The 23,172-nt window shown below is 43.5% G+C and overlaps 4 protein-coding genes across 9 annotated transcripts; 1 reads left to right on the plus strand and 3 right to left on the minus strand.

Moving 5' to 3' along the window:
• The first annotated feature begins 610 nt into the window (after positions 1-610).
• Positions 611-14,234, plus strand: slc5a10 (solute carrier family 5 member 10). The gene is made up of 15 exons (XM_049719366.2): positions 611-978; positions 1,035-1,106; positions 1,614-1,718; positions 1,856-1,915; positions 2,158-2,262; positions 2,335-2,440; positions 2,984-3,064; positions 3,125-3,330; positions 4,464-4,599; positions 9,798-9,905; positions 9,987-10,137; positions 10,234-10,402; positions 12,342-12,557; positions 13,384-13,477; positions 14,047-14,234. The coding sequence occupies exons 1-15, from the start codon at positions 871-873 to the stop codon at positions 14,232-14,234; spliced, it is 1,905 nt and encodes a 634-aa protein (XP_049575323.1). The 5' UTR covers positions 611-870.
• On the minus strand, positions 3,413-9,886 carry fam83gb (family with sequence similarity 83 member Gb). 2 transcript variants are annotated; one of them, XM_049719357.2, is made up of 7 exons: positions 9,748-9,886; positions 7,687-8,967; positions 6,959-7,126; positions 6,175-6,299; positions 4,972-6,100; positions 4,786-4,902; positions 3,413-4,243 (listed from the first exon to the last, which is right to left on the minus strand). In XM_049719357.2, exons 2-7 carry the CDS (start codon positions 8,185-8,187, stop codon positions 3,866-3,868), a joined length of 2,418 nt encoding a protein of 805 aa, XP_049575314.1. In that variant the 5' UTR covers positions 8,188-8,967; positions 9,748-9,886; the 3' UTR covers positions 3,413-3,865. The 2 variants fall into 2 exon arrangements, with proteins under 2 accessions (XP_049575314.1, XP_049575313.1); XM_049719356.2 differs by having other exon boundaries at positions 4,786-6,100.
• Positions 12,192-18,328, minus strand: LOC125968371 (GRB2-related adapter protein-like). Of its 3 annotated transcripts, XR_007481254.2 has the most exons (7): positions 17,917-18,328; positions 17,764-17,861; positions 17,034-17,153; positions 15,708-16,020; positions 15,448-15,554; positions 12,934-13,074; positions 12,192-12,732 (listed from the first exon to the last, which is right to left on the minus strand). XR_007481254.2 is itself a non-coding variant. In XM_049719363.2 (6 exons), exons 1-6 carry the CDS (start codon positions 17,992-17,994, stop codon positions 14,238-14,240), a joined length of 834 nt encoding a protein of 277 aa, XP_049575320.1. In that variant the 5' UTR covers positions 17,995-18,328. The 3 variants fall into 3 exon arrangements, 2 of the variants coding, with proteins under 2 accessions (XP_049575320.1, XP_049575321.1); XM_049719363.2 differs by lacking the exons at positions 12,192-12,732; positions 12,934-13,074 and adding an exon at positions 14,238-14,355; XM_049719364.2 differs by lacking the exons at positions 12,192-12,732; positions 12,934-13,074 and having other exon boundaries at positions 14,853-15,554.
• Positions 18,329-18,378: 50 nt separating this feature from the next.
• On the minus strand, positions 18,379-23,061 carry brat1 (BRCA1-associated ATM activator 1). Of its 3 annotated transcripts, none has more exons than XM_049719355.1 (11): positions 22,770-23,061; positions 22,399-22,547; positions 22,111-22,258; positions 21,137-21,509; positions 20,824-21,026; positions 20,666-20,763; positions 20,376-20,577; positions 20,197-20,270; positions 20,005-20,089; positions 19,573-19,835; positions 18,379-19,299 (listed from the first exon to the last, which is right to left on the minus strand). In XM_049719355.1, exons 1-11 carry the CDS (start codon positions 22,894-22,896, stop codon positions 18,547-18,549), a joined length of 2,475 nt encoding a protein of 824 aa, XP_049575312.1. In that variant the 5' UTR covers positions 22,897-23,061; the 3' UTR covers positions 18,379-18,546. The 3 variants fall into 3 exon arrangements, with proteins under 3 accessions (XP_049575312.1, XP_049575311.1, XP_049575309.1); XM_049719354.1 differs by having other exon boundaries at positions 20,666-20,772; XM_049719352.1 differs by having other exon boundaries at positions 20,666-21,026.
• Positions 23,062-23,172: the final 111 nt, after the last annotated feature.

A 23,172-nucleotide genomic window follows, 5' to 3' on the forward strand; every position in this document is an offset into this window, starting at 1 on the left:
CAATCAAGAAATATATTACCGGATTATCAATGAAGCTGTGCACATTTTATAACCACCATTTTCTAAACAGAAAAACTTTGCCCTGTCAGGGGAATCGATCATCTCATCTTCTACACTTTGTGCTCCATGTCGTGCGCACATGTGTGTGTAAACGAGATTAATGATGATGGCGCCCCTGTCACCGCCATCTGCTCCTCGGTTTGGAAAAACAGGCCGGCCTCTTCACATCACGGAGCATAGATCTGAATGCAAGGTCTTGCACTCGTGTTGACCCTTTAGATTTCATTCATGATTGCAATCAAAATTATTTGTGTTCCATCATTCTTTTTTTTAAAGTATTGATGGCAGGTATCGGCAGTCTTAATGAGTACCCGATACACTGACATAAGGCCATCATTTAATACCTGGTCTAACTCCACTTGACACTTAACAGCACATGTTTGTGTGTTTAGACTCTAATGATTCACTAATGATTCACACAGCCAATGATTGACTATCAGTGTGTGTGTGTGTGTGTGTGTGTAGACTAGTCTACATTGACATCTGCTTTACTCCACACTCATTTAGAATACACTCCATTACCCCCTAGCAGGGCCTGTGTAAGTGTGTGTGCATGCACGCAACATTAAGGTGATGTGGTTAATCCCGTGTGTGTATGGGGGGGCTCTCTTTACACATTATACAAGATATACAGACACACACACGAGCTCACACACCTTCACTTTTCGCCTTACTTAGCTGTAGACGGCTCAACTGAGGAGTCTAACTGATGCCTTCTTCGAGGACTTATGAAAAAGAGGGTGTGAGGTCTTAATGGGGGATGCAAGTGGACTCTAGGTTTATTTTGAGATATTATCCAAGTGTGTAAGGATGTCCAATTCTACCACCAACTTTTACGCGCTGTCTCAATCCTTCAGCTTCTCTGACATCATCGTCATAGTTACCTATTTTCTTCTCAACCTGGCCGTAGGAATCTGGGTAAGTGGCAAAGATGTTTTTAGGGATATAAATGTTCAGTTTTATGTGTGTGTCAGTCATCATGCAGGGTGAGCAGAAACACGCTGAGCGGCTACTTCCTGGCAGGGCGAGATATGGCCTGGTGGCCGGTGAGTTCTCCTAAAATCATTTTTTACGTAAATGTTGCTAAAGGTTTAAATTCTAAAACTATATTTGCAATGATTAGACTAACACACGGATGATTCAGTTATACTAAATTGTAAATTTTGGAGTGTAATAATGTTGATTTTTTTCTAAATCATATTTTAAAATGAAGTCTTTTTGGGTTTCCATTATATTGTATTGCATAAAATACTTCTACAGCATTATTTAATGTGATTTGGGGTAAAAAATAATTCTGCTGAACTACAGTAAAACTTTGATTAAAATAATTTTTAAACGTGTACACAAAATATATATATATGTTTAATGTAAAAGAAAATATCTGCAGTCTTTCCTGGAGTTAAAATTGAATTAGACTGGTGAAGTATTATTTCAAACAATTGTAATTATTATTATTTATTTTTTTTAAGGCCCTATAATGAACTCCAATTTATTTTCATTCTAAAAATATCTTGTCATGAACTACAATCATTTACTGCAGTCAAATTTTCCAGATTGGGGCTTCGCTATTTGCCAGTTCAGAGGGCTCGGGTCTTTTTATCGGTCTGGCCGGGACGGGAGCTGCTGGGGGCATCGCTGTTGCAGGCTTTGAATGGAATGTGAGTGGACAAGCTCATCCGTGCATAAACCAAAGCAGAAATTGCTAATATTTAAAAGACATCATACATAATGTGTGACTGGAAAAATAATTTCTCATATATGTTGAACTCTGCTCTGCTTCACCTTTTTTTCTCAGGCCACTTACGTATTGCTCGCTCTGGCCTGGGTGTTCGTTCCTGTCTACATCTCCTCAGGGGTTCGCTTGCACACACACACACACACACACAGCTCTGCTTGTCAGGGCTGGTTCTGCAGGTATTTTAAGGTTCCAAAAGAGTCATTGTCTTTACACGCATTCCCCACCTTGAAAATTCCCCAGCAGGGTGTCACACAACTCCACCACACATCATTAAATCTCTACAGCGTCATAATTAATTTCAGAAGACAGGGAATCGCAAATTGTGTTGATCAGCATGTCACACGAGTGTGTTTGTTCAGATCGTGACAATGCCCGAGTATCTGGGTCGACGATTTGGAGGCGAGAGGATTCGAACCTACCTGGCTGTCCTCTCACTGCTTCTATCCGTCTTCACAAAAATATCAGTACGACACACAAAAAGACACACAATGATGGCAATACACAAAAACTGATACTTGTTCATTCCCTTGCATTAGACGGACCTCTACTCGGGAGCTCTTTTTGTCCAAGTGTGTCTAGGATGGAATCTCTACCTGTCCACTGTCCTCATGCTGGTGGTGACAGCGCTTTACACTATCGCCGGTATGCAAAGGGGTCAAAATGAATAAAATGAATATCTTTTTTTTTTTAAATATTTGACCAATTTTACTCGTCTGATTTGAAAATGAGTTGTTTTGTAGCTTTTACTGTATATAATATGAGGTGCTCATACATTTATTCGGGTTGACAGCCCTCCGAAAGAAGCTATGACTACAATGCGGCCCGTGAAAAAAACGAGTTTGACACCCCTCCACTAGAGTAAAGATGGATGCTCTTTACAGATGCTTGTAAATTATACTGGGGTATAATGAAAAATGTGCTGTGACACTTCATTTGGTACAATCTAATGAGGTCCAATGCATCAACTCAACATGGCTAATGTCATTGCTAGCTTTTCTTTTTCAAATGGGACACAGTGGTGTTGTTTCTGACTAAAATTTCCATTTCCAACAAAACATCAGATAATTCTAACCTAACAACATAAAGATATAATTGAAACATTCAAATAAAATGACATTTTCAAGATAGCATTTAGGTTCTAGCTAGCCCTGACAAATATGGCGGCTCATGCTAACTTCCCCACAGGTGGTCTTGCGGCTGTCATCTACACTGACACTCTGCAAACACTGGTGATGATCGTAGGAGCAATTATTCTCACCATCATGGGTACGTATATTTGTTTCCACAAATATACTCGCATAATCAACGATTGATCGTCGTCCACAGCGTTCAACAAGATCGGCGGCTACAGTAACCTGGAGAAAGTATACAGCATGGCGGTGCCGAGCAAGATCATACCCAACAGTACCTGCCACCTGCCTCGACAGGACGCCATGCATCTGTTCCGAGACGCCGTTACCGGAGACCTGCCCTGGCCTGGCATGACGCTCGGGCTCACCATTCTGGCAACCTGGTACTGGTGCACTGATCAGGTACTGTAGATAAACTTTACCATCAAAACAAATTAGCAAAAGTAAGCATTTTTTTTTTCGAGACGCGACAAAAGTCAAAATCTCAGCATGAATCGGTTTTATTCACAGCATTCACTTTTGGTCCCACATCAGATTAAACACCGCACTATATCTGTACAAGGCAAATGTTGTCAACAACAAGCCCCGCCCCTTTACATGTCAGTGACCAATCCCAGTGATTTCAGCATAGGAACCCGAAAGTTCGTAGACTTGACTCACGACACAAATGAGTTCGGTAAGTAAAAAGATTGACAGTGCAAAAATCTGAATGCGTCAAGGGGCTCAAGTAAAATGAAGGTCGTTTGTCCGACTGTTAATTATTAATCCAGTCAAAGATATGCGAGCATACATTTACACTTCACCTTGAGTGTAATTTGGTTTTCTCGCGATATGTAAATCTACATGTGGTCTGAGCCTAACGATTAAAACAAAATTCCATTATTACAGTAAGCACCACCCACGTTAAAAGCACGTCAAGCAATCCTGGCTATCATTTCTACCTGGAGGCCTTGTTGCTGCTATTTTGAGACATCTTCTTCTGTGAGGTTCCACCTCGTACCTTTAGATGTTTCAAATTGTTCAGCTTGGACATAGGTGCGATTTCTCCAGAAGGATTGGCTGCCCGCAATGGCGAGGAAGTGTTAGCCCCCTTTTTGTAGCCCGGGCTGTGGCGGCGCGGTGAGCGGCTGGATCGTGTGTCGGCTCGCATGAGGGCGGCGTCCGGTTGTAGCGTTTGTCCGTGCCAGTAACGATGACCTCCGATCACGGGGTTGATGGCTCGCTGCGGGCGATAGAAGCTCCCCGGTTTGGCAATGACGACTTTTGTGCCTCTCAGCCTCCCATCGCGACCGGGAGATCTTGAAGAGGAGAACAACTACGCAAAGATAGGAAGGTCGTGTTAGCAACAGCCGTCATCCGGTGCATCACCTGGAGTACCACCTGGACTAATACTTGGTCCCATAATACTTTCATTCAAGTCTTTTTTTCTAATAACATTTCACAGATCTGAGGTTCTGGGTTCGAATCCCACTCTGTGTATGCCTTTCAGCCGCTGAGTGAAGAATAATAACGTTCCTATTTGTTGGCATTCGCAGGTGATTGTCCAACGATCCCTTTCCGCCAAAAACATGAGCCACGTGAAGGGAGCGTCCATCCTGGCTGCCTATCTGAAGATGCTACCCTTCATCTTCATCGTCCTCCCGGGCATGATCAGCCGTGCTCTCTACCCAGGTTAGCGCTGACATCCCTATTGTTTGTCTTCACCAACTACTTCTGTTGCGTATAATGTCTGCTGTTGTAGTACAAATTTGGTACGTGATGTAATTTTTGGAATCCTACAATATGTCATTTGACCAAGCTAACGTAGCCATCTGGTAAAAAAATGGAGGCAAATTGTAGGAAGGGACGTAGTCTCACCTGTCCTAAGCGTCGGTGCGGTGATCTGTAGCCCTGCCTGCGGAGTTGCTGCGACTGGCGGATGAGCGCTGCGCTGTCCTCCGTCTGGGCTGGGGGCTCCCGCAGGTCCAGCATGCTCTGAGAGAGGCGGGCCATCATGTTGACGCCATCCATAAGCCGGTGGCCACGGCCGGACCCCGTGCTCACCCTGTCGGCCAGCGGGTCGGCGGGCTGCTGTTGCTGGGCGCAGTCGTAGTACTCCTCCTCGGACACCGTGGAAGCGCTGGACGGGGCTTGGGCCCCCGCTCGGTCGCACATGACCTTGGTGCTGTCCTGGCTGCCGTTGTCGTTGCTGCCCGAGTCGGCGCCCTCCTCCTTGGGGGCGACGTGGGCTAGACCGGGCAGGGTGTTGTTGGCGCTAGGTGTGTCGTCGATTTTAACGAGAGTGACCTGTGTTTCGATGGGCTGGTCTGAGGGGGAGGGGTCTATGACTAAGTGTAGCGTTCGCCGTTTAGGGATGGGAGGTCCTGCTGGTGGCGCTTCTGGAGTTTCTCCGGAGTTGTCCGTCGGCTGAGGTTCTGCAGAGGCGGCGTGTGTTTGTTGTGTCTCCTGCGTGAGAAGTGGATCGGGCTGCTGCTGCGAGACCCCTCTGGAATCTGTTTCGTCCTCACCGTCTTTATTTGGAGTTGCTTCTTCCTGCCGCTCCTTGTTGGGCGCACTCTTAGGAGCCGAGGCGTCACCGGGCGCAGGTTGCACGTCACCTTTCACCTCCTCAGTAGGCTGAGTCAGCGAAGAGCTGAACCGAATGGCCTGACTGACCGCAAAACGCTCGGACCTCTGCAAGTGAACCTGATGAGCAAGTTTTTCATCCCTGATGTTGATGAAACCTATCACGTCACTCGGCGGGTCCGGGTCCGGCCAGGTGGGGAGGTATGGGATCAGGTAGGCTTTCTCCATGTTGACCAACGCCGGATGTATCTGCGGCTCCTCGGAAAGCCCCTTCAGACGCCCCTTACGAATTTTTAACCCAACGGGAACCTGTGAGTTCTTGTTGCTGGAGTTCTGGTCCGAAGACGTGGTGCTTGTGTGCGTTCCCGTGGCAACCAACGCGTACTTGGGGTTGATGAGCTTCTTCGCAACGGAGGCAGGCACCGCAACAGGGGCGGCCTGAGGGAGCGGGTCGGGAACGGGTTCGTCCACCATGGGAACCTTACTGAGAGACACGCTCCGTGAAAGGAGGAACAGTTCCCGAAACTGGAAGTCAAAGGTCTCCATGGCCTGTCCAGTGATCACCGTGATGAGGTTACGGTCCAAGCGGGATGAGGACCACGTGAAGCTGGAATGGCCACAAAAATTAAGGACTATACCAAGAAAGATTTATTGATTAAAAAATCATTATGTCGAGCTCACCTGTATGAACCGGAGATGGCTCTATCTCCATCTACCAGGAGGAACCTCTGGCTCAGGGACCCACGAACCTTTTGAGCTGAGCGTGTGAAGAACTCCACGCCGCCACAGCAGCGCACGCGAAGATTCTAAACACACAATTTTCACGTGAGAGATAATCGAGACGAAAAAGACACCAGAGAGTTTTTCAAATTAGCGGACTCGCCATTGACAACCCCGGTGTTGTGTTTACCGATTCTACAGGTTATCGTTGTGCTTGGTGGACACACCCTTGTTGTGTTTGCCTTTTGATGGGTGCGGTGCGAGGCGTTACCTACCTCGTGGGTAAAAGTTGCGGGCGGAATATCACAAAGGGCATAAGGACAGATAAGACGTTTGAAAAGGAGAGGTGGGTTGTAAATGGAAATTCGTATTTTGACATGGAACGTGAACGTTTCACGTGCTTGCAAAAGTGTTTTTCTGTAACTGCCTCAACTAGTTTCACTTGGAGAAGCGATGAAACAGGAGAAAACGTAGCCTACGGGTGACTTGACGGGTCGCTGCTTGTTCATCACGGCCTTCAAGTGAAGACATGTTTGGGTTCTTACTTGACGACATTTGGATTGGAAGGTCGATGTCGGATTTTTAACAATATGTGATTCCTGGATTTCCTCGCAGTCATGTTGATAGGGCGAGCAGAAAAAAAAATCCAGCTTGAAAATATTCTTATCAAGAGGAACCATCTGCTTCAAAAGCTCTTATGAAAACATCATCATACATGTCATATGTATGTCTATAGGCGTGTTACCTTTAGATGACCGCGATGCATATCAGCTCGGCCACACATGGAAAGAAACGAGGACACCGCTCCCGTGTCGATGATTATGTAGACGGGAACTTTCCGTCTGTAAGCGGCGTCCAGCAGGTCTCGGAATATGTCCACGTCAGTGAAGGCGTCCATCACCACGGCTATCACCTGCACACGGACGGACATAAATCACATATTTTTAGATTTATTACAATTATTTTTTTTTCTAACGCTTTTGGAAACTTGAGTCTCCATTTTGTAGTGGTTAAAAACTCCCTTTAATTAGAAGAACAAGCTTTCTTTGTTCATCCTAGCTAAAAGCTGACTCGTAAGGCTTCTATCATGTGATACGATGATGTCATGTGTATGTTTTTGTTTTTTTAAATGCGCTCAGGGATGATCTAGCCAGTCTTGTTTATTGAATGCTTTGCATGTGCGAAAGCGACACGTGTGTGAGAACCAGACTATCAATCCTGGACAGGTCTGCAGATGACAAGGCATGATGACCCAGTTAGCACTGGCAATTTAGAAAAAATGCTGAGTATGTCAAATTTCATCATTTTTACTCCTATCAAGAGGTTTGACAATCCAGTAAAAAAACGAATATAAATTGAGTCAGCAGAAATTATGATTAGTTGCATGAAAGTAAATGTCAGAGAACTTTAAAAAAAAATTGAAAACTATATTTGAGTTGATTTATTTCCCACCACTGGTGAGCTGAATTCTACCTTATTTGCTGAAGCGATGCTCTTGCGCACGACCTCCTTAATGTGCGATTGACCGTCAGCGGGGGGCTGCGTGTACACGTTCACGCGCGTCACCCCACGGTACGAGATCGCTTCAGGCCAACCGAGGTCCAGCTCCGCCACCGAGGCCTCAGACCGGTCCGGCCAGTATTGGAGCGAGACTTGCCCGTCCAATGCTCCATCTTCTCCGGATCCTGGGGTTGTATTCCCCGCGTGTCCACCGGGGGTCTCGGGTTTTAGGTAGTGCTCGTGCCCGGGCCGGTAAAGCTCGGCCGTGTGGGTGATCCGCTCCAACTCGTGTTCTGATAGGAACTCCCGCACGTTTTTCTCGCGGAGGTAGTCCGTGAACGCACCACGGCCCTGGGTGATGAGCTTCTCCAAAGCCAACCGCTGGTCCTCACTATAGAAGAACTCCGGCTTGCTCTGGCAAACACGCCAGTTGACGTGATGGTCGTCTAGGCATTGGATTTGAGACAACGCCATTGCCTCGATGAATCCACTTCAATACTTAAAACGCGGCAGCCCGTCTAAACTTCCCAAGTTACCCCGCTTTCATTCCGGATCTGTCGTGAGCCACACCGGGAAGATAAAAACATGAGCCGGACTCCTCCGTCGTGGAACTTCTCATTTGAAAGGAAATAAAAGTCCAAGAAAAAGGGGATAAACAAACACGTTTTTCAACGACTTTCTCCTACGCAAACTCAAGGTGTATGCATAAAATTGTCCCCGCCCAAAGCCACGCCTTACACCTGCCCGAGGGGAGTTGAGACGGGACCGGTAGCTCGTTTCACCCGGACCCGGCGAACATGGGGGAGACAGGAACGAGAGGCGGGCAGCTGTCGGATGACAGCCAGTGAGTCAGATTAGAGCGCAACACTCCGGAAAAGAATATAAATCCCCCTTTGCATTGGAGTGTTGAAACAAATCGAGTGACTCAGTGTGACGAGACACCTTTTGTTCGCTCCGGAGGCCCAGCCGAGGGTGACGGCTCCCCGGCGGCCACAGAGCTCCTTGAAAGACCCCAAAAAAAAAGAATTTTGAATGACTACGTGGCACGTACAAACCTCATCTGCAAAAACAAAAATAATCACTCAAATTAATCCAGTTTGCGTCAAAGTATGAAAAGTTATCCGACGTTTGCGAAGAGAGCGCGTGGAGGTGCCAGTGCGTGAGAACCTGGAATCCGGCAACGGAAGCTTGGATACCGGGGGACCGAGAGGCGGAGTGTCCGGTAGTCCGTGGAGCACAAACTCCACCCTCTTTCTGGGAAGGGAAAGAGAGGCTTGTTTTCACCCCTTAAAGCTTAAACAACATGTAATCTAGAACAAAAATGACTATTAAAAAAAAAAAAATTCTAAGGAAAAATGTGGTACAAATGGTTTGACCTATTACGGTAAAAGTTACTCTTATCTAACTGTTGGGTAAATGACGTAACTGTGTTATCAGTGCAAAGCCAACAGATTTTAGATTGCTAGGCCACAATAAAATATTTGTGGAGTAGATTAAATGCCATGTTTAGGAATCTCCATTCTTTTTTGAAAATTCGGCACAAAGTTCTATTATCATTTGAACATTGAATAATTTTCAATGCCTGCTTCTACTAGAGTGCTTATCTTCATTCAGGCAAGCCAGAGCCTGTTGCATCCCGGGTTATAAATAATATACGAATATATATACGATTTGTCATTATACTTAGTAAAACTTAATAAAAGAGGGATGTGAGAGATGCAATTCGGGAATAATCATTAGAACGCTGAACCCCGAAACTAGGATGCTAGTTACCTATGTTGGTTTTGGTTCTTCCTGGAGCGTTGCCGCACCCGACCGCATAGTTTCACGGAAACAGACAAGTAATGGAAACAGCAAATAAAAATAGCTTGTGTGAATGTCACAACTTGTCTTATTGAGTATAATATCAGTGTCAGTTTACACGAGCTGCGTTATCTTTAAGTACCATTTACGAACAATTTGAGTACCCTCTCAAGAGAAGTCGAAATAAGAGCAAAGGCACATAAATTGTGAATGAGAAGAATATTTGGTTACCGTCTTTGTGTGTGAATGACCTCTGGATGGTCGACCTCCTCATGTTTCAGACACAGTGGGATGCGTCGACCCCGAGGAGTGTGTACGAGTGTGTGGCGCCGAAGTGGGATGCTCCAACATCGCCTTCCCCAAACTTGTCATTGAGCTGATGCCAAGCGGTAAAAAAGAAAAAAAGCCTCAAATGTAGATTCGCACGGCCTTTGAGTTTAATTGAATTTGTTTGCGTGTGTCCGAGACAGGCCTACGTGGTCTTATGATATCGGTAATTATGGCCGCTCTGATGTCATCGCTGACGTCCATCTTCAACAGCAGCTCCACGTTGTTCACCATGGACATCTGGAAGAAGCACCGGCCGCTAGCCTCAGAGAGAGAGTTGCTGCTGGTGGGCAGGTATAAAACGATTCAAAAAGTCCAAAATGAGTCAGAAGAAAAAAAAAAATCACAATTGTTACTCACGTCTCGCTAAATTGTAATTTCTCCACTCAGGATCGTGACGGTGATCTTGGTGGTGGTTAGCGTGGTGTGGATTCCCATTTTGCAGTCTGCCAACAGCGGCCAACTGTACGTTTATATTCAGTCGGTGACCAGCTACCTGGCGCCGCCCGTCACGGCTGTCTTCACCCTGGCTGTCTTCTGGAAGAGGACCAATGAGCAGGTGCTACCAACAAACGCTTGCAGTTTGCTCTATTCCTAAAAAAAGAAGATCCGATACCAATTAACCAGTACCAGGCTCCAACCGGCAATTACGTCCATCCAGAAGGTGTCAATCCTCCATATTGTAGCCGAACACACACAATTGCGTAACATGCTCTTATATGGCCATCATATCAAAGTTCATTACAAACTTAATCCCTATCTAAAGCGGACCTCTTTGCAGAACATTCTGGAGTGTTCCCTTCCTGCACTTTTATTAGCCTCATATGGGATACAGCCCAGCGCTAACATTCCTCAATCATCTCCGTGTGTGTGTGTGTGTGTGTGTGTGTGTGTGTGTGTGTGTGTGTGTGTGCACACTCGAGCAGATTGTTTTCATTCCTGGTCTCGGAATTGACAAAGGCTAATTTAATGCAGTCTCCCGTGCAAATGAAAGTGAGTGTTCACGTCTGATAACAGTGTCAGAGTGTAATTTTATTACCGTGAGATGAAAAAAAAAATGATTGTAGGGTTGCACCGTCGAACAGGAAAGATAAAAGACGTGTCGTGCACTTGGAGAAGTAAACAGTAAATGCTCGTAAAGACCGGCCCAACTTGAGCTCAAGAGTAAGTGGATGTTTTTGCAAAGCAACTTGAGGGTGTGTCGGCTTTTTTTTTTTTTTTGCTGACGGACTGATTTCCTTTTTTCTCCTCGACTCCCTTAGTGTGTTCCTTGAAATCACAAAAGAGCACGTAAGAATCAAAGTGTCTGCAGAACTAACCAAGTCCCAGAATGCCTTTGCCTCCAATGTTTTGCTCGTTGCATTGCATGTTTAATTTCAAGCCGAGCCCATATCTCTATTACGCAAAACAGACATTTTTTTTTTTTTTTTTTGGGCTTTAGCTCCTGGCGGTAAAAGGTCAGACGTGAGCAAACAAGCAGTGTCACATGCTGCTGTGCAGCAAACAGTAAAGAGAACAAAACAAGATCTGGCAATTATTTTTCTAGCGTGTACGTGGGAATATTACACTCTTAACTCAACTCATTTCACGGAGTACTTTAAGAAAGCTAAAACAAAATACTATACTGAAACACAAACTCAAAATTTCAAACTGTATATTATTTTTTTAAAATTGTTGAACGTAATTATTTTGTATTAAACCCTCCTCATGTATTTCCAAACCAATTTACAGTAATTATCTCATGACCAACTCAATAACTAATAGAGCGCTGAAAATGAATAAATAAATGAATAAATGAATGAATAAATAAATGAATAAATAAATGAATAAATGAATAAATAAATGAATAAATAAATAAATGAATAAATAAATGAATAAATGAATGAATAAATAAATGAATAAATAAATGAATAAATAAATGAATAAATAAACAAACTAATAAATAAATAAATACATGTATATATATATATATATATATATATATATATATATATATATATATATATATATATATATATATATATATATATATATATATATATATATAAAGAAATAAATTATTCTTTTTTTTTAAGCTACACAGGTGCTTCTCTTAATGTTTGTTTTCATGGCCCCATAATTGACTGATTCAAACCACACCGATGACATTCTTTGCAGGCTTAAGACAGCCAAAGTCACTGGTGTCACTGCACGTGTGAAAACGTAGTTGAGAAGTTAAACAATAGGGACAGGAGTTGCATGGTGAGAAAAATAAAACACACACCCAAAGTGTAACTTACTCCTGCTCTTGGCACACTATCCACTTTTTGAAACACTTACCTCAATTAAACAAGTTTGAACCACCGCCGTTCATGATGTCACAAAAATACTTATTTATTTATTAGTCTTAAGTGTTATTCCAGAAAATGCAATAAATTTAGAATAGTGTAAAACAAAATATTCTTGTCTTCTGCTTTAGAGATTCATCCAATGGAACCCGAATGTGTTTGTGTTGTTAGGGTGCATTCTGGGGCCTTATGGTGGGTTTGGTGGTGGGGGTGTGCCGGATGGTGCTGGAATTCGCCTTCCCCCCTGCCAGGTGTGGCGTGGTGGACTCGGCGCCAGCGGTTCTGCGCCGCGTCCACTACCTCCACTTCGCCATCTTACTCTGCGGACTCAGCGCCGTCGTGGTCGTTGTGGTGTCGTTGCTAACGCCGCCGCCCAGCCACGAGCAGGTACGCGAAACGAGAGACACGTTTGATGTGATTGACTGCCAGCTCATATTTGCGTTGTTGATCTGTTTATAACTAAATCCGAAAATCAACAACAGTTGAACTTTTGTCCCCTGCAATCTGCTGACTTGACTGTCCAGAATGTGAACACGACTCACGAAATGACTCCTCCTTTAAGCTGATGCAAACATGGGAGAGGTTTTAAAACATCTCCACATCCAAAAACTGCAACCAGTGAATTAAGTTTGAACAAAGTAAAGTGTCATTTAGAATGTGATTCAGCAAAAAAAAGTCTTTAGTCTTCTTCGTACAATTGCTTCTAAAGCAACAAGTGAGTACTCACATGCATTTTTATTCATGAAGGCGCCCAGAAACTTACTTGGCCACAGCAAATACATTCTTTGGGTCACCAGCCAAAAAACTGTTGACCAGGCTTGAGAACTGGAATGCATTTCAAGTGGTCATCTCCGGTTTTGCTGTCAGTCTTTGCTCTAAAGAAACAAGTCGTAGAAATTGGACCCTGCAATAATATGAAAAAGAAAATCTGGCTTCTTTGTCATGGCTATGGTGTTTTAAAATTTCAGTCATGTATTCACACGGAAAAGAAGCTGTCTCGAAAAAGTAGGTCACAGTCACAGCTTTGTGACAAAAAGTCATTGTGAATAACGCAATCTTTTATCTTTACTATTGACATTGCTTATACATGTTTACATTGGAGCAAATCCAGACGGATCAAATCGAATTTCTTGGCCCACACACGCCCAGAAAAAGAATAAATACATATTTATATTCCAAGTATTAATAATTATTTCCCCTCTCTGATCTTTAGTTGAGGAACCTGACCTGGTGGACTCTGACCGAGGAGTCTCCCAGAGAAATCCCTCTACAGAAAATGTCCTCAGTCAGCCACCGTAGTTCTCAAGGTGCGTCCAAATCACCACGTACAAATACAGTAATCCCTCGTTTATCACGGATAATTGGTTCGGAAAAACACCCGCTATAAGTGAAATCCGCGAAGTACGGTCTTCAACAAGAAATACTGGGCAGGCTAACGAGTTAGCGCAAAGATGCTAATTCGCGATCGTGCTAACACGCGAAAACGGACTTCTAAAGGAATGTAAACAAATATTTGGAGCAATACTACATTCTCCTAATAGTTAGACACATTTTCCCTGAATTTATAAGTTTTATTTTGACTTTTAAATGTTTTTTTTATTGGGGGCAAAAAATCCGCGATGTAGTGAAGCTGCGATAAACGAAACGCGAAGTAGCGAGGGATCACTGTATTTTCATTGCAATAAGTCTCATTTCCTCTTTTATTGTCCTATTTTAATGATGCTAATAAGTGTTCTTATAAAAACTATTCCTCTAATTTTAAGGCTCCATTGTACCCTGGAAAGAACGCATCCATCCATACCAAATGATGACACAGTAATTGAGCAACTTCCTGTTGTGTGTCTGTGTGTGTACGTGTGTGTTCGTGTGTGTTCAGATTCTGAGCCAGCACGTCAGCTGACTTGCGGTAACGGCCTGCGATTGTGCACCGCTGCATTCCGCCGCGTGCAGGAGACTCCCAGAGTTCCGAGCGTCCGCGAAAGCGCCTTCTGGTCTCGGTTTTGCTGTGCAAACGCGCTCCTGCTGGTCAGCGTTAATATTTTCCTCTATGCATACTTTGCCTGAGATTTAGGGCGAATACATCCTGCCTCGCCCCGATGTCGTTGAGCGCCAGCCAATATCTACAACAGGAACCGCAAACTCTACTAACCGCCGAGAAGGGGAAGGGGGTTTGTTCATGTTATTCCTATAAAGGGAAATAAATGAGTGGGATTTAAATATTTTAAAATATTACACCCAAAAGCCACATCGGTAAATTTTTGTGAGTTGTGTAATATTCAATACTAATATAACACTTTTTTTTTTAACTTTTAGCTTAAATTGTTTTTTTTTTGTGTGTGTTGATAAGTAACTATGAAGATAATCTAATTTTAAAAAAATAAAAAAAGCTTTGTCTGTCATTGTCATGCCTTTGGAAAAATACATCCATACATGTGATCTTTTTTAATAAGATTTTAATATGCAATTTCCTTAATTAGTTTTTACTTTTTATGTTTGGTCATTTGATTGAGGATTTTTTTGTGTTCCTCTCAAATATTTTTTTGTGTGTGAATATATAATTGAGAATCATTGTTGCTCTGTGTGTACAGAGTAAGAAACTGGAATTAAATGTTAGGCAAATTTGAATTTGTTGGTCTTAATTTTTAGCAGTTAGCACTTCAGACTAGCGGTTAGCACATCTGATTGTCTCACAGTCCTGAGGTTTAATGTTCCAATCACTGGATTCTGGCCTGTGTAGTTTGCATGCTCGCCAGAAAAGCAGAGGATAAGCACGACAGAAAATGGAGGGATGATGTTGTTTTTAACATATAACAACGGTAGGAACTCCTCATATTATTATTTTTTTTAGCATTTATTTATATGAACTTTATTCAGCTTGTCTGACATTTGCACGAGCGGTATCAATACAGCAATAGTAAAATATGTATTATATTTCTAATAAAGCTTGATAAAGGGTTGTAGGAGAAAAACAGATATACATGATATTGTATATAAGTATGACTTGGTCATTATAAACCATCATTTCAAAAGTTGAAACGTGCAAATGTTGAGAATTTTTTGCCGGAAAATTGAAACTGCATGACAATGATTAAAGTTTAGTTTAAGTGTGATTTGTATAGAAATTAAAGTGACATAAAATTTGTTTGTGAGATAAAATTCAAATGCTGACACAGCTTAGTGGCGAATTTCTGATATACGTTTTTGTCAGTGGTACAACGGCTGGACGTATTGCGGCGGAAAGACCCCGACCCGTCCGCGACAGCGGCCCCTCCAGCACCTTGAACTGGAGCAGTCCAGCAGGTCGATGAGGTCACCACGGAGGAAGTGAAGGTGGGTGGTGTGCGGCGGAAAGTAGTCACACAGGGCATGACCCAGGCGAGGTTTCTGCATACACAAGTAGCAGGTCCGTTTATGAACATTTGATCTGGCCCACCATGTTCACAGTTACTCTCATAACCCCTCCCAAAAATGCTTGGTACACATTTTTTCATAACTTCATAGAACCCCCCCAAACCTGTGTTAATCAAACACTCGTACCGCCAAAACCTGTTCCAGCAGCTGCATGGAGGACGACTCTCTCAAGGGATGAGGGCCATGGAGGCGAGCCGAAGGGAGGGACTCCAGAGAGGTGCTTTTGTACGGGTTGGGATAAGGGTTACGGCCAGTGTGGGAGCTCTGGCGGTGGGACATGTCCGAGGGAGGGTCTCGGAGGCAGACCATCTTCTCCACAGCGATGCTGTGAGTCCTGTAGAAGTCCACCAGCCGGTTAAGGGAACTGAAGGACTCGTCCCAGATGCAGTACTGACCGCCCCCCTCCAGCACTCGGAAATGCTCCACCCTATCACCATAGCTGCCGGAAAAAAATGTGAGACAAAGTGAGGACAGAGCATGTTTTCTTCTTCACAGGCAATTTACATTAGCATGCATGGTAGGCCAAAAAAAAAAAAAAGGCTCAAAGCATAATAGGATTAACTTTCTTTTTTGAACCCAATGCATTTAAATAAAAATATAATTTCACAGAAATATTCAGTAACGTCCAAAATATCATTCATATTTCCCCTTAATTCAACTTTTAAAGTTAGTTTCCTTGAAGATATTAATATTCACTGATCTACACGATAGCCAGATTTTTGTCCCGGTATATTACCGCCCTCTGTTGACCGTTCTGAGTATTACAGAACATGGTGGCATGACAGCGTCTGTATATTAATACAGCTCGCACGTGACGTCATAGGCCAGGCAGCCGTTCTGTTGCGACATTCATACGTGCACGTCATGTACGCATTACACATGTGTCAATCGCATAACATACTACATGCATTTAATTAATAATATGCTCTTATGTAACGGCCCTGATTATTGAACCCATGCCATGATTAAAATGGGCCCATTGTCACTTTTGGTGACCCAAATTGCAGCTTCGCGTGCAGTAAGTGTCCGTGAGGATGTGATATTTTTAGTCAAAATAGGTTCTTGCCGAACATATTTAGCCTGACATACGCACGCTCACAGACACGTGGCTAGTGCAAGTTGCTAATGTGCTCACTGGAATGGAAAACAAACAGAAAAAAAAAAAGCACATTGCAATCATGTGTATAGATGCCATTTGAAATATCGCTTCTGTAATAACACAGTAATTACATTGAAATAACATCATATATTTGCTACCTGAAGCATCTTTCTGACCTAATCCACCTTTTAATAGTGATATTAAATCAATATCAAATACATTTAGAAATCCTCTATACTCCATGGGTAATGAACGGCACACCAAAATGAAAACACTACTTTTGTCTAAATGATGCTCTTACAGTCGAACAGTAATAATAACTTAGTAATAACAGACAACGGTCTTTCGCTTACCTAACGGAGAGGGAGAACTCTCCAGGAGCTGACTCGCTCTCCCTGACCACAAACATGCCGCTGTCCCTCCAGTGCAGCCGGCGCTCCGCCTCCAATCTCGAAACCCGGCCTGCGAACCACCTGCAAGTACCAGCGACGGCGGACAAGGAAGGCGAGAGAGAGTTAGAAAGATGGACTCATGTCGTAATCCATTTCAATTCAATAGAATCCAACAGTTATGCAAAATATCCCTGTTTTATTCTAATATTTTCTCCTTATGTAATATCTAGTCCCTAATTATTAGGAACAGCTGTCCCTATATGTTTTTATGCAGCTCTTGTATTGAATGGTTTTGTTCTTATATAAGAAAAAAAATGAAGACCAAAAAAAAATACTACTACTACTGCTAATAAAAATGAAAATCAAAGATAATAATTTGGTCTGAATCGAAATATTACTACGTATAATACAATTTAAAAAAGAAAAAATGACTTAATACAAAAACATTTGTAGTGACCGTCAGTTTGGGACTATTTATATGTTGTGAGGATCATTAGCGCATTTATTTATGCAACCATAACGTTTTTATGAGCTCAAATGACGTGTTAAAAAGTTTACATGCGATCTAACCTTTACTTTATTGGAATACTCATGAATTATTATTAATTAATTATTTAATATAGTCAACTGCAAGGTTTTTCGTACGGCCCAGGCATGTGGGCATCACACAAGCGACTGAAACATTTCTTACGGATGAGGCAGAAGAGAAATGTAGTTCTCCGGCACGTAGCCCCTTTTGCCTCCGATCTCTCCTGCGAACCAGCAAGAATCCTCCTCCATTTCGGTCACCTACGTTATAACACGTGTTATTACGGCTCAACGGTTTCACCTCGTTAACATTTACCTTGACGATGTCCCCTTTCTGGAAGCTGAGCTCGTCCGCTTCGGATGCGACGAAGGAGAAAAGTGCCACAGCCTCCATGCTTTGGTGTCAGGAGAGGAACGAGGAGCCACCAGCAAGCACGCTTCACTTCATCAATGAGGAGAGATGACAGGAGTGAGATATGAAGATCAGCGGCGCGGATATGTGTGTTGCCACTCATTAGTTAATGAGAGGTTCTCTACCCGTGTGTCCCTCTGTTCCTCCATGTGACTGAGTTTTTGTGTGTTTGCGTGTGTGTGTGGGGTGGGGTCAGGGGGGGTCACGTGAACGAAGCGAATGCCTGCTGTGGTTTCGACTCATGTCCGCACACATTACGGATACAGTTGAAGGCAGTGGGGCTTAAAAAAAAATTACATAATCAAATTAAAAATTGTAATACAACTAAAATAACAATATAGTCATATAAAGGGTCATTTACAATAATAATAATAAAGACAAATTTAATTTTGCTTTTTTTTTCCCCGCCTAAGTCGAATATGATGTACATTGTTATTCTCCACTATTTTAGAGACGCAAACACAATTAAATTTGCCACTCATCCTGAAACATCACTCTTCATTGCAAACTTTTTGTGATGAGTGAAAATATGAGTCAATAACAGTCCACTATGACTTCTTGACCTCCGTCCTTTCTGGGGTCTGCGAGAGCACCTCCTGCGCTCAGGATGTCCTGCAGCAGAGACTGCAAGGAGTTGTGAACGTGATCGCTGCTCTGGCTCAGAAGACCCCGCCGCTCATCTAAGTCCAGTAACGTCAACACCTCGCACACGTTTACGTGGCGGCCCGCGTCTCCCTCGCTCTTCAGCAACTCCCTGATCTCCCTCCCCCAACCGTATTCAGGCAGTTCGCAGGACACGTCCATCGTCGAGGCGCTCGCCAGGGAGATTGCGTCTCTGATTGTAATGAGGAGTTCACAAGCTTTCAGCGCAACGGGTCGGTCATAGTCCACCAGGCTGCTTAGCAACGCAGAGAAGACGCCTTGACCCGCTAAAGTTCTCAATGCCGACTCTAAAGCGGCATCTGCGTCCTTGGTGGGTCCATTAACGTCCGTGTAAAATGTTGCATAAGGGTGATTCTCTGCACCGGTCCGCCTTTTGTAACCCAAAAAGGCAGAGTCCAGTAAAAGCTCAGCCAAATCCAGCATGTTCACCTTCACCTCCCAGTCCAAATCCAAGCTGCCGCATGAGAAGACCACACGCACTGACTCCAAAAGAAGTGAGGGTGGTGATGAAGGGGGGCGGGAGCAAACGAAGAACCAGGTCTTGAAGTAGTGGACCACAGCCCGCCGAGCAAAACCCTCCGTGTCCTTGTGGAGAATGTCCAACAGCTGTCTCACTGTGTCAGTCTGGAGATAGAAGATGATCAAAAACAGATCATTCACTAAAGGAGGGTACATAGGTAATGCAGATGAGTTTATATATGTTTTTTAAAATTTGGAAAAAGGTTAAACTCTCACAAAACTAACTAAGACAAAGCCTTGCGAAAATGTCATCTTTTTTAATATCAATCAGCTATGATTGAATGAATTTAAAAACCCTAAAGTAAAATTAAAATTAAAAACAAAGTACCCAAAAAAAACCCCTATAATATAAAAATAAAAATCTCTAAATTCCCCAACCTGTTCTTGAGGTAACTCAGTTTCCTGTTGCCAGCAGGGCACCAGACCCCGTGCCAGTGCTGTGACGGCACTGGCCCTCACGTAGCTCTCCGGATCCTGCAGCGCCTCCCGGAGCAGCGGGGCGGTACTGCGATTGCTCAACAAGGAGGCGTCAACCGATCCCAGGGAAGGGATGCACTGCAGCTGCCCCAAAAACTCAATGGTGGAGTCTCTCACCTCCCAACGTGGATCGCAGGCACGCTTCTTTACTGTCATTAGGAGATCTAAATGAAAAGTTGTCATTTTAAATCGGAAACCGGAATCAAACCCGCGCTTCTGGACATGCTAACCAATGCATCACTGTGTTGCCAATTTATGTTCAACTGATTCAAATTTCTATATCATTTCTATATAAAAAAAAAATAGGTAGTACGCCTGATTGTTGAAAACTACCTTCTCCGAGCTGCTGCGGAATGGATGACTCCAAAGTCCAAAAACTCATCCACTGTAATAAGGCCTCGTAGGACTTTTTTAGGACCTAAGAACACAAAAAACTGGACTTCCTAAAAACTTTTAAAGACTTCCTGGGACGATTATAACTCATAAAGTGACTACCACGCCATTTACAATGCAAATAGTACTTACAGTGGGGTCTGAATTGGGTTTACATAAATAATGTAGCAGGATTTCAGAGACTTGGTTCGTTGTGCTGTTAGCCCCTGAAGAACAAACATCAGCAAATTTAAAACAGTCGGTGATGTGAAAGACACTCACGTTTTTTATTTTTATTATTATTTATTTATTATTTTTTGTTATTTTCTCACCTGGGCTAGCGCTGAGTGAAGCCAAAGCATTCAAAGCGGATATCTGAACTCTGCCACTGCTGACGAGACAGCGGAAATCCTCATTTCGGCGGCCGTTGAGCGAAGGCCACGAGGAGGTCAAAGTGTCACCACTGCACATTCGTAGCAAAGCAACAACAGAGAGGACGATTACAGCCGGCGCGCATGGGAGGACGTCATGAGGCTAAAGAAAAAGAGAGAATTATATTCGTGTTAGTCCGTTTCGAGCCACTCCATGAACCACACACATCTAAATTTTTATTAAGTCTCACCATAAGCGCCACCTCGGGCGCCTTTCTCAGACAGGAACAGATCATGGAGATGAACGCTTTTTTATTCTTCAGCTGCGCCGCCATTGTTACGTTGTCCACTACGGGGGCTGAAGATAGTTTTACGTAACAAATACAAATTGTCGATGTGTACTTCGTACCTGTTCCGAGCAAGGGCTGCTCAGTGACAAAATGGAGGGGCAGCAGGAGGATTCTCACTGCCTGGCTTGTGTTGACAGCATCTCTTGATGCGCATGAGCGACTTCGGGAGAGAAACCAAGCCGCGGCTTGGACGAGGTCAAAGGGTTTGTTGACATTCAACATAGAGGACAAAAGACGCTTGGTCACGTCGTCACTCTCTGTGCTGCAGATGGCAAATTCGGAGAAGATACGAGAGATGGATATTTTAGTATATATTGAGAAATGATCAAAAATTGCATTCGACTATATTGCAACGTTGATATAATAGTGTACCTATATCCGGCCATAATGACATCCATTAGAGGAGATGTGATCCGACTGTCTCCTGCCTCAGCCAGCTCTTCTAGGGAGGCAGCAAGCGCCTTGAGCAGCTGTTCCCGCAGAGGGTGCCGAGCTTGTTCCAGGATCAGTGCCAGCAGACTGAGGAACCGTGCATGATCACTTGCTAGCTTGCTTTCTTTGAGTGACTCCTTTATGTGGTCAGAGGTTTGCAGGACAACAGCACTGTGGTCTTCACTGGTTTTGATACTTGCATGAGCTTCTTCTGGTTGAGTGGCGAGCAGGATGTGGACCAGCAACTGCTTGGCGGCGGAAGCAACAAATATGCTTGGATCTGACTGGAGCTCTAAAAGTGGTTTGAGGAAACCTAGGCGGAAGTAAAACCATTTAATCGTTAAAACACAGTGGTGTGGGATTTGGAAAAAAAATCTTTTTAATGCAGGTGAAATTTACTGTTCAACAAAATATAAATTAAAGATAATTATGCATGTATTTCAACAACTAGAAAACACTGCCTTCCAGGAATTAGTTTAGCTTAATGCTATCATATATGCTAATCTTAGCGTTGATCGTAACACATCCAGACAGATCAGAACAAACGTTAATAACTATTATATTACATTTTCCTGAATCTCTCACAGTAATATTAGAAGAATATCGTTGTTTGCTATATTATACTGTACTGCCTCCTAGTGGTCAAGGCGGCCATAGCTTTTATAATTGGATTGAAGCAATAAATTATGTTCATTTTTTTCCGTATTCTATTTTTCTATCTTTTAAACAAGCACTATTATGGAGTACTTAATAAGAAGCATAAACATTTTTGTTTTGCTTTTGGAGGGGTTGATGGATTCATGTCATTTCCATACTCTCAATAGGAAAATTGATTCGACAGGAACGTTTTGAGCACAGGAATGGTCGTGGCGCCATTGTATTCTCAAAGACAGCAAAGAGAAGAGAAGACAGACCTGACTGCACAAAGAAAGTGAGCGCCTTCGGGTGCAGCAGCATTCTCTTGAATCCATAAAGCCAGCCAATACGGATGCAGGGATCATCCCAGAGCTTGGTGTCCTTCCAGTGCTTAACGCTAAAAATCACCTCCAGAACCGAGCGCTCCTGTTTGGAAAAGCAGACAGAAATTGAACCGATTGATCATTTTTCATATCTAATCTGCTGACTGGGAGGGGGGTCACAGAAGTTCCCCAACATGCTCGTTTAAATCGTTTGATACCTTTATATAAATATTCACTGTCTACCTGCAAGACTCTGTAGCCATTCTCGGTGGCCGCCATCAGGCCGCTGAGTTTAAGAGTGAAGGAGAGGATGCTGGGATCAGAAGTGGAGTTGGAGGCCATGGTAGAAATAAAGTCTAGAAGACACGGGCAACTCTCTGGAAGTGATACACCTGCAATGAGAGACAAGGCACTATGGACCTTCAGAAGTATTAAGACTCCTAAATCGGGTTGATATAATTGATTGATTAGGTTAAGTTCACGATTAAGAAGCACATTGTGCACAATATAAAATAGTGATTGATTTATTTTCACATTTGGATGTATGGGAGTTTGTGTAGCTTCTGACAAGTGCGGCTAACATTTTCACCTTTCGAGCTACAGGTAACACAAACCTGCTTCGGAGAGTTCGGTGAACCGGTCCAGTAGTTTCTCCAGGCTGGTGTCATCGGGCAGAGGCTTACCGGAGTCCGCCAAGAGCGCGCACACGCCGGGCAATAGTGACGCACTCTCCCGATCCATGCTTGTGTAATAAGACAGATAGCAGATTTATGACGTCAAAAAAATTATAAGTACTTCATAATGTACACATAAAAAGAGATGTGCTAACTTTCCCATTAGCTCGCGGGAAATCGCTTTATATCTACCGGTGAACTGCTTCCGTTTTCTTCCTTCCCTGAGCTTTCGTAACCGACTTCGCTAACTTACAACAGCACGGATGCAATTGAAATGGCCCGTCCAGATGTTATACAAATCTACCAAATTCCAGCTTCACTTCCTGGTTTGAGAACTGCTTCC

The sequence above is a fragment of the Syngnathus scovelli genome, chromosome 5 (genome assembly GCF_024217435.2).
Source record: "Syngnathus scovelli strain Florida chromosome 5, RoL_Ssco_1.2, whole genome shotgun sequence".
Classification (NCBI taxonomy): domain Eukaryota; kingdom Metazoa; phylum Chordata; class Actinopteri; order Syngnathiformes; family Syngnathidae; genus Syngnathus; species Syngnathus scovelli.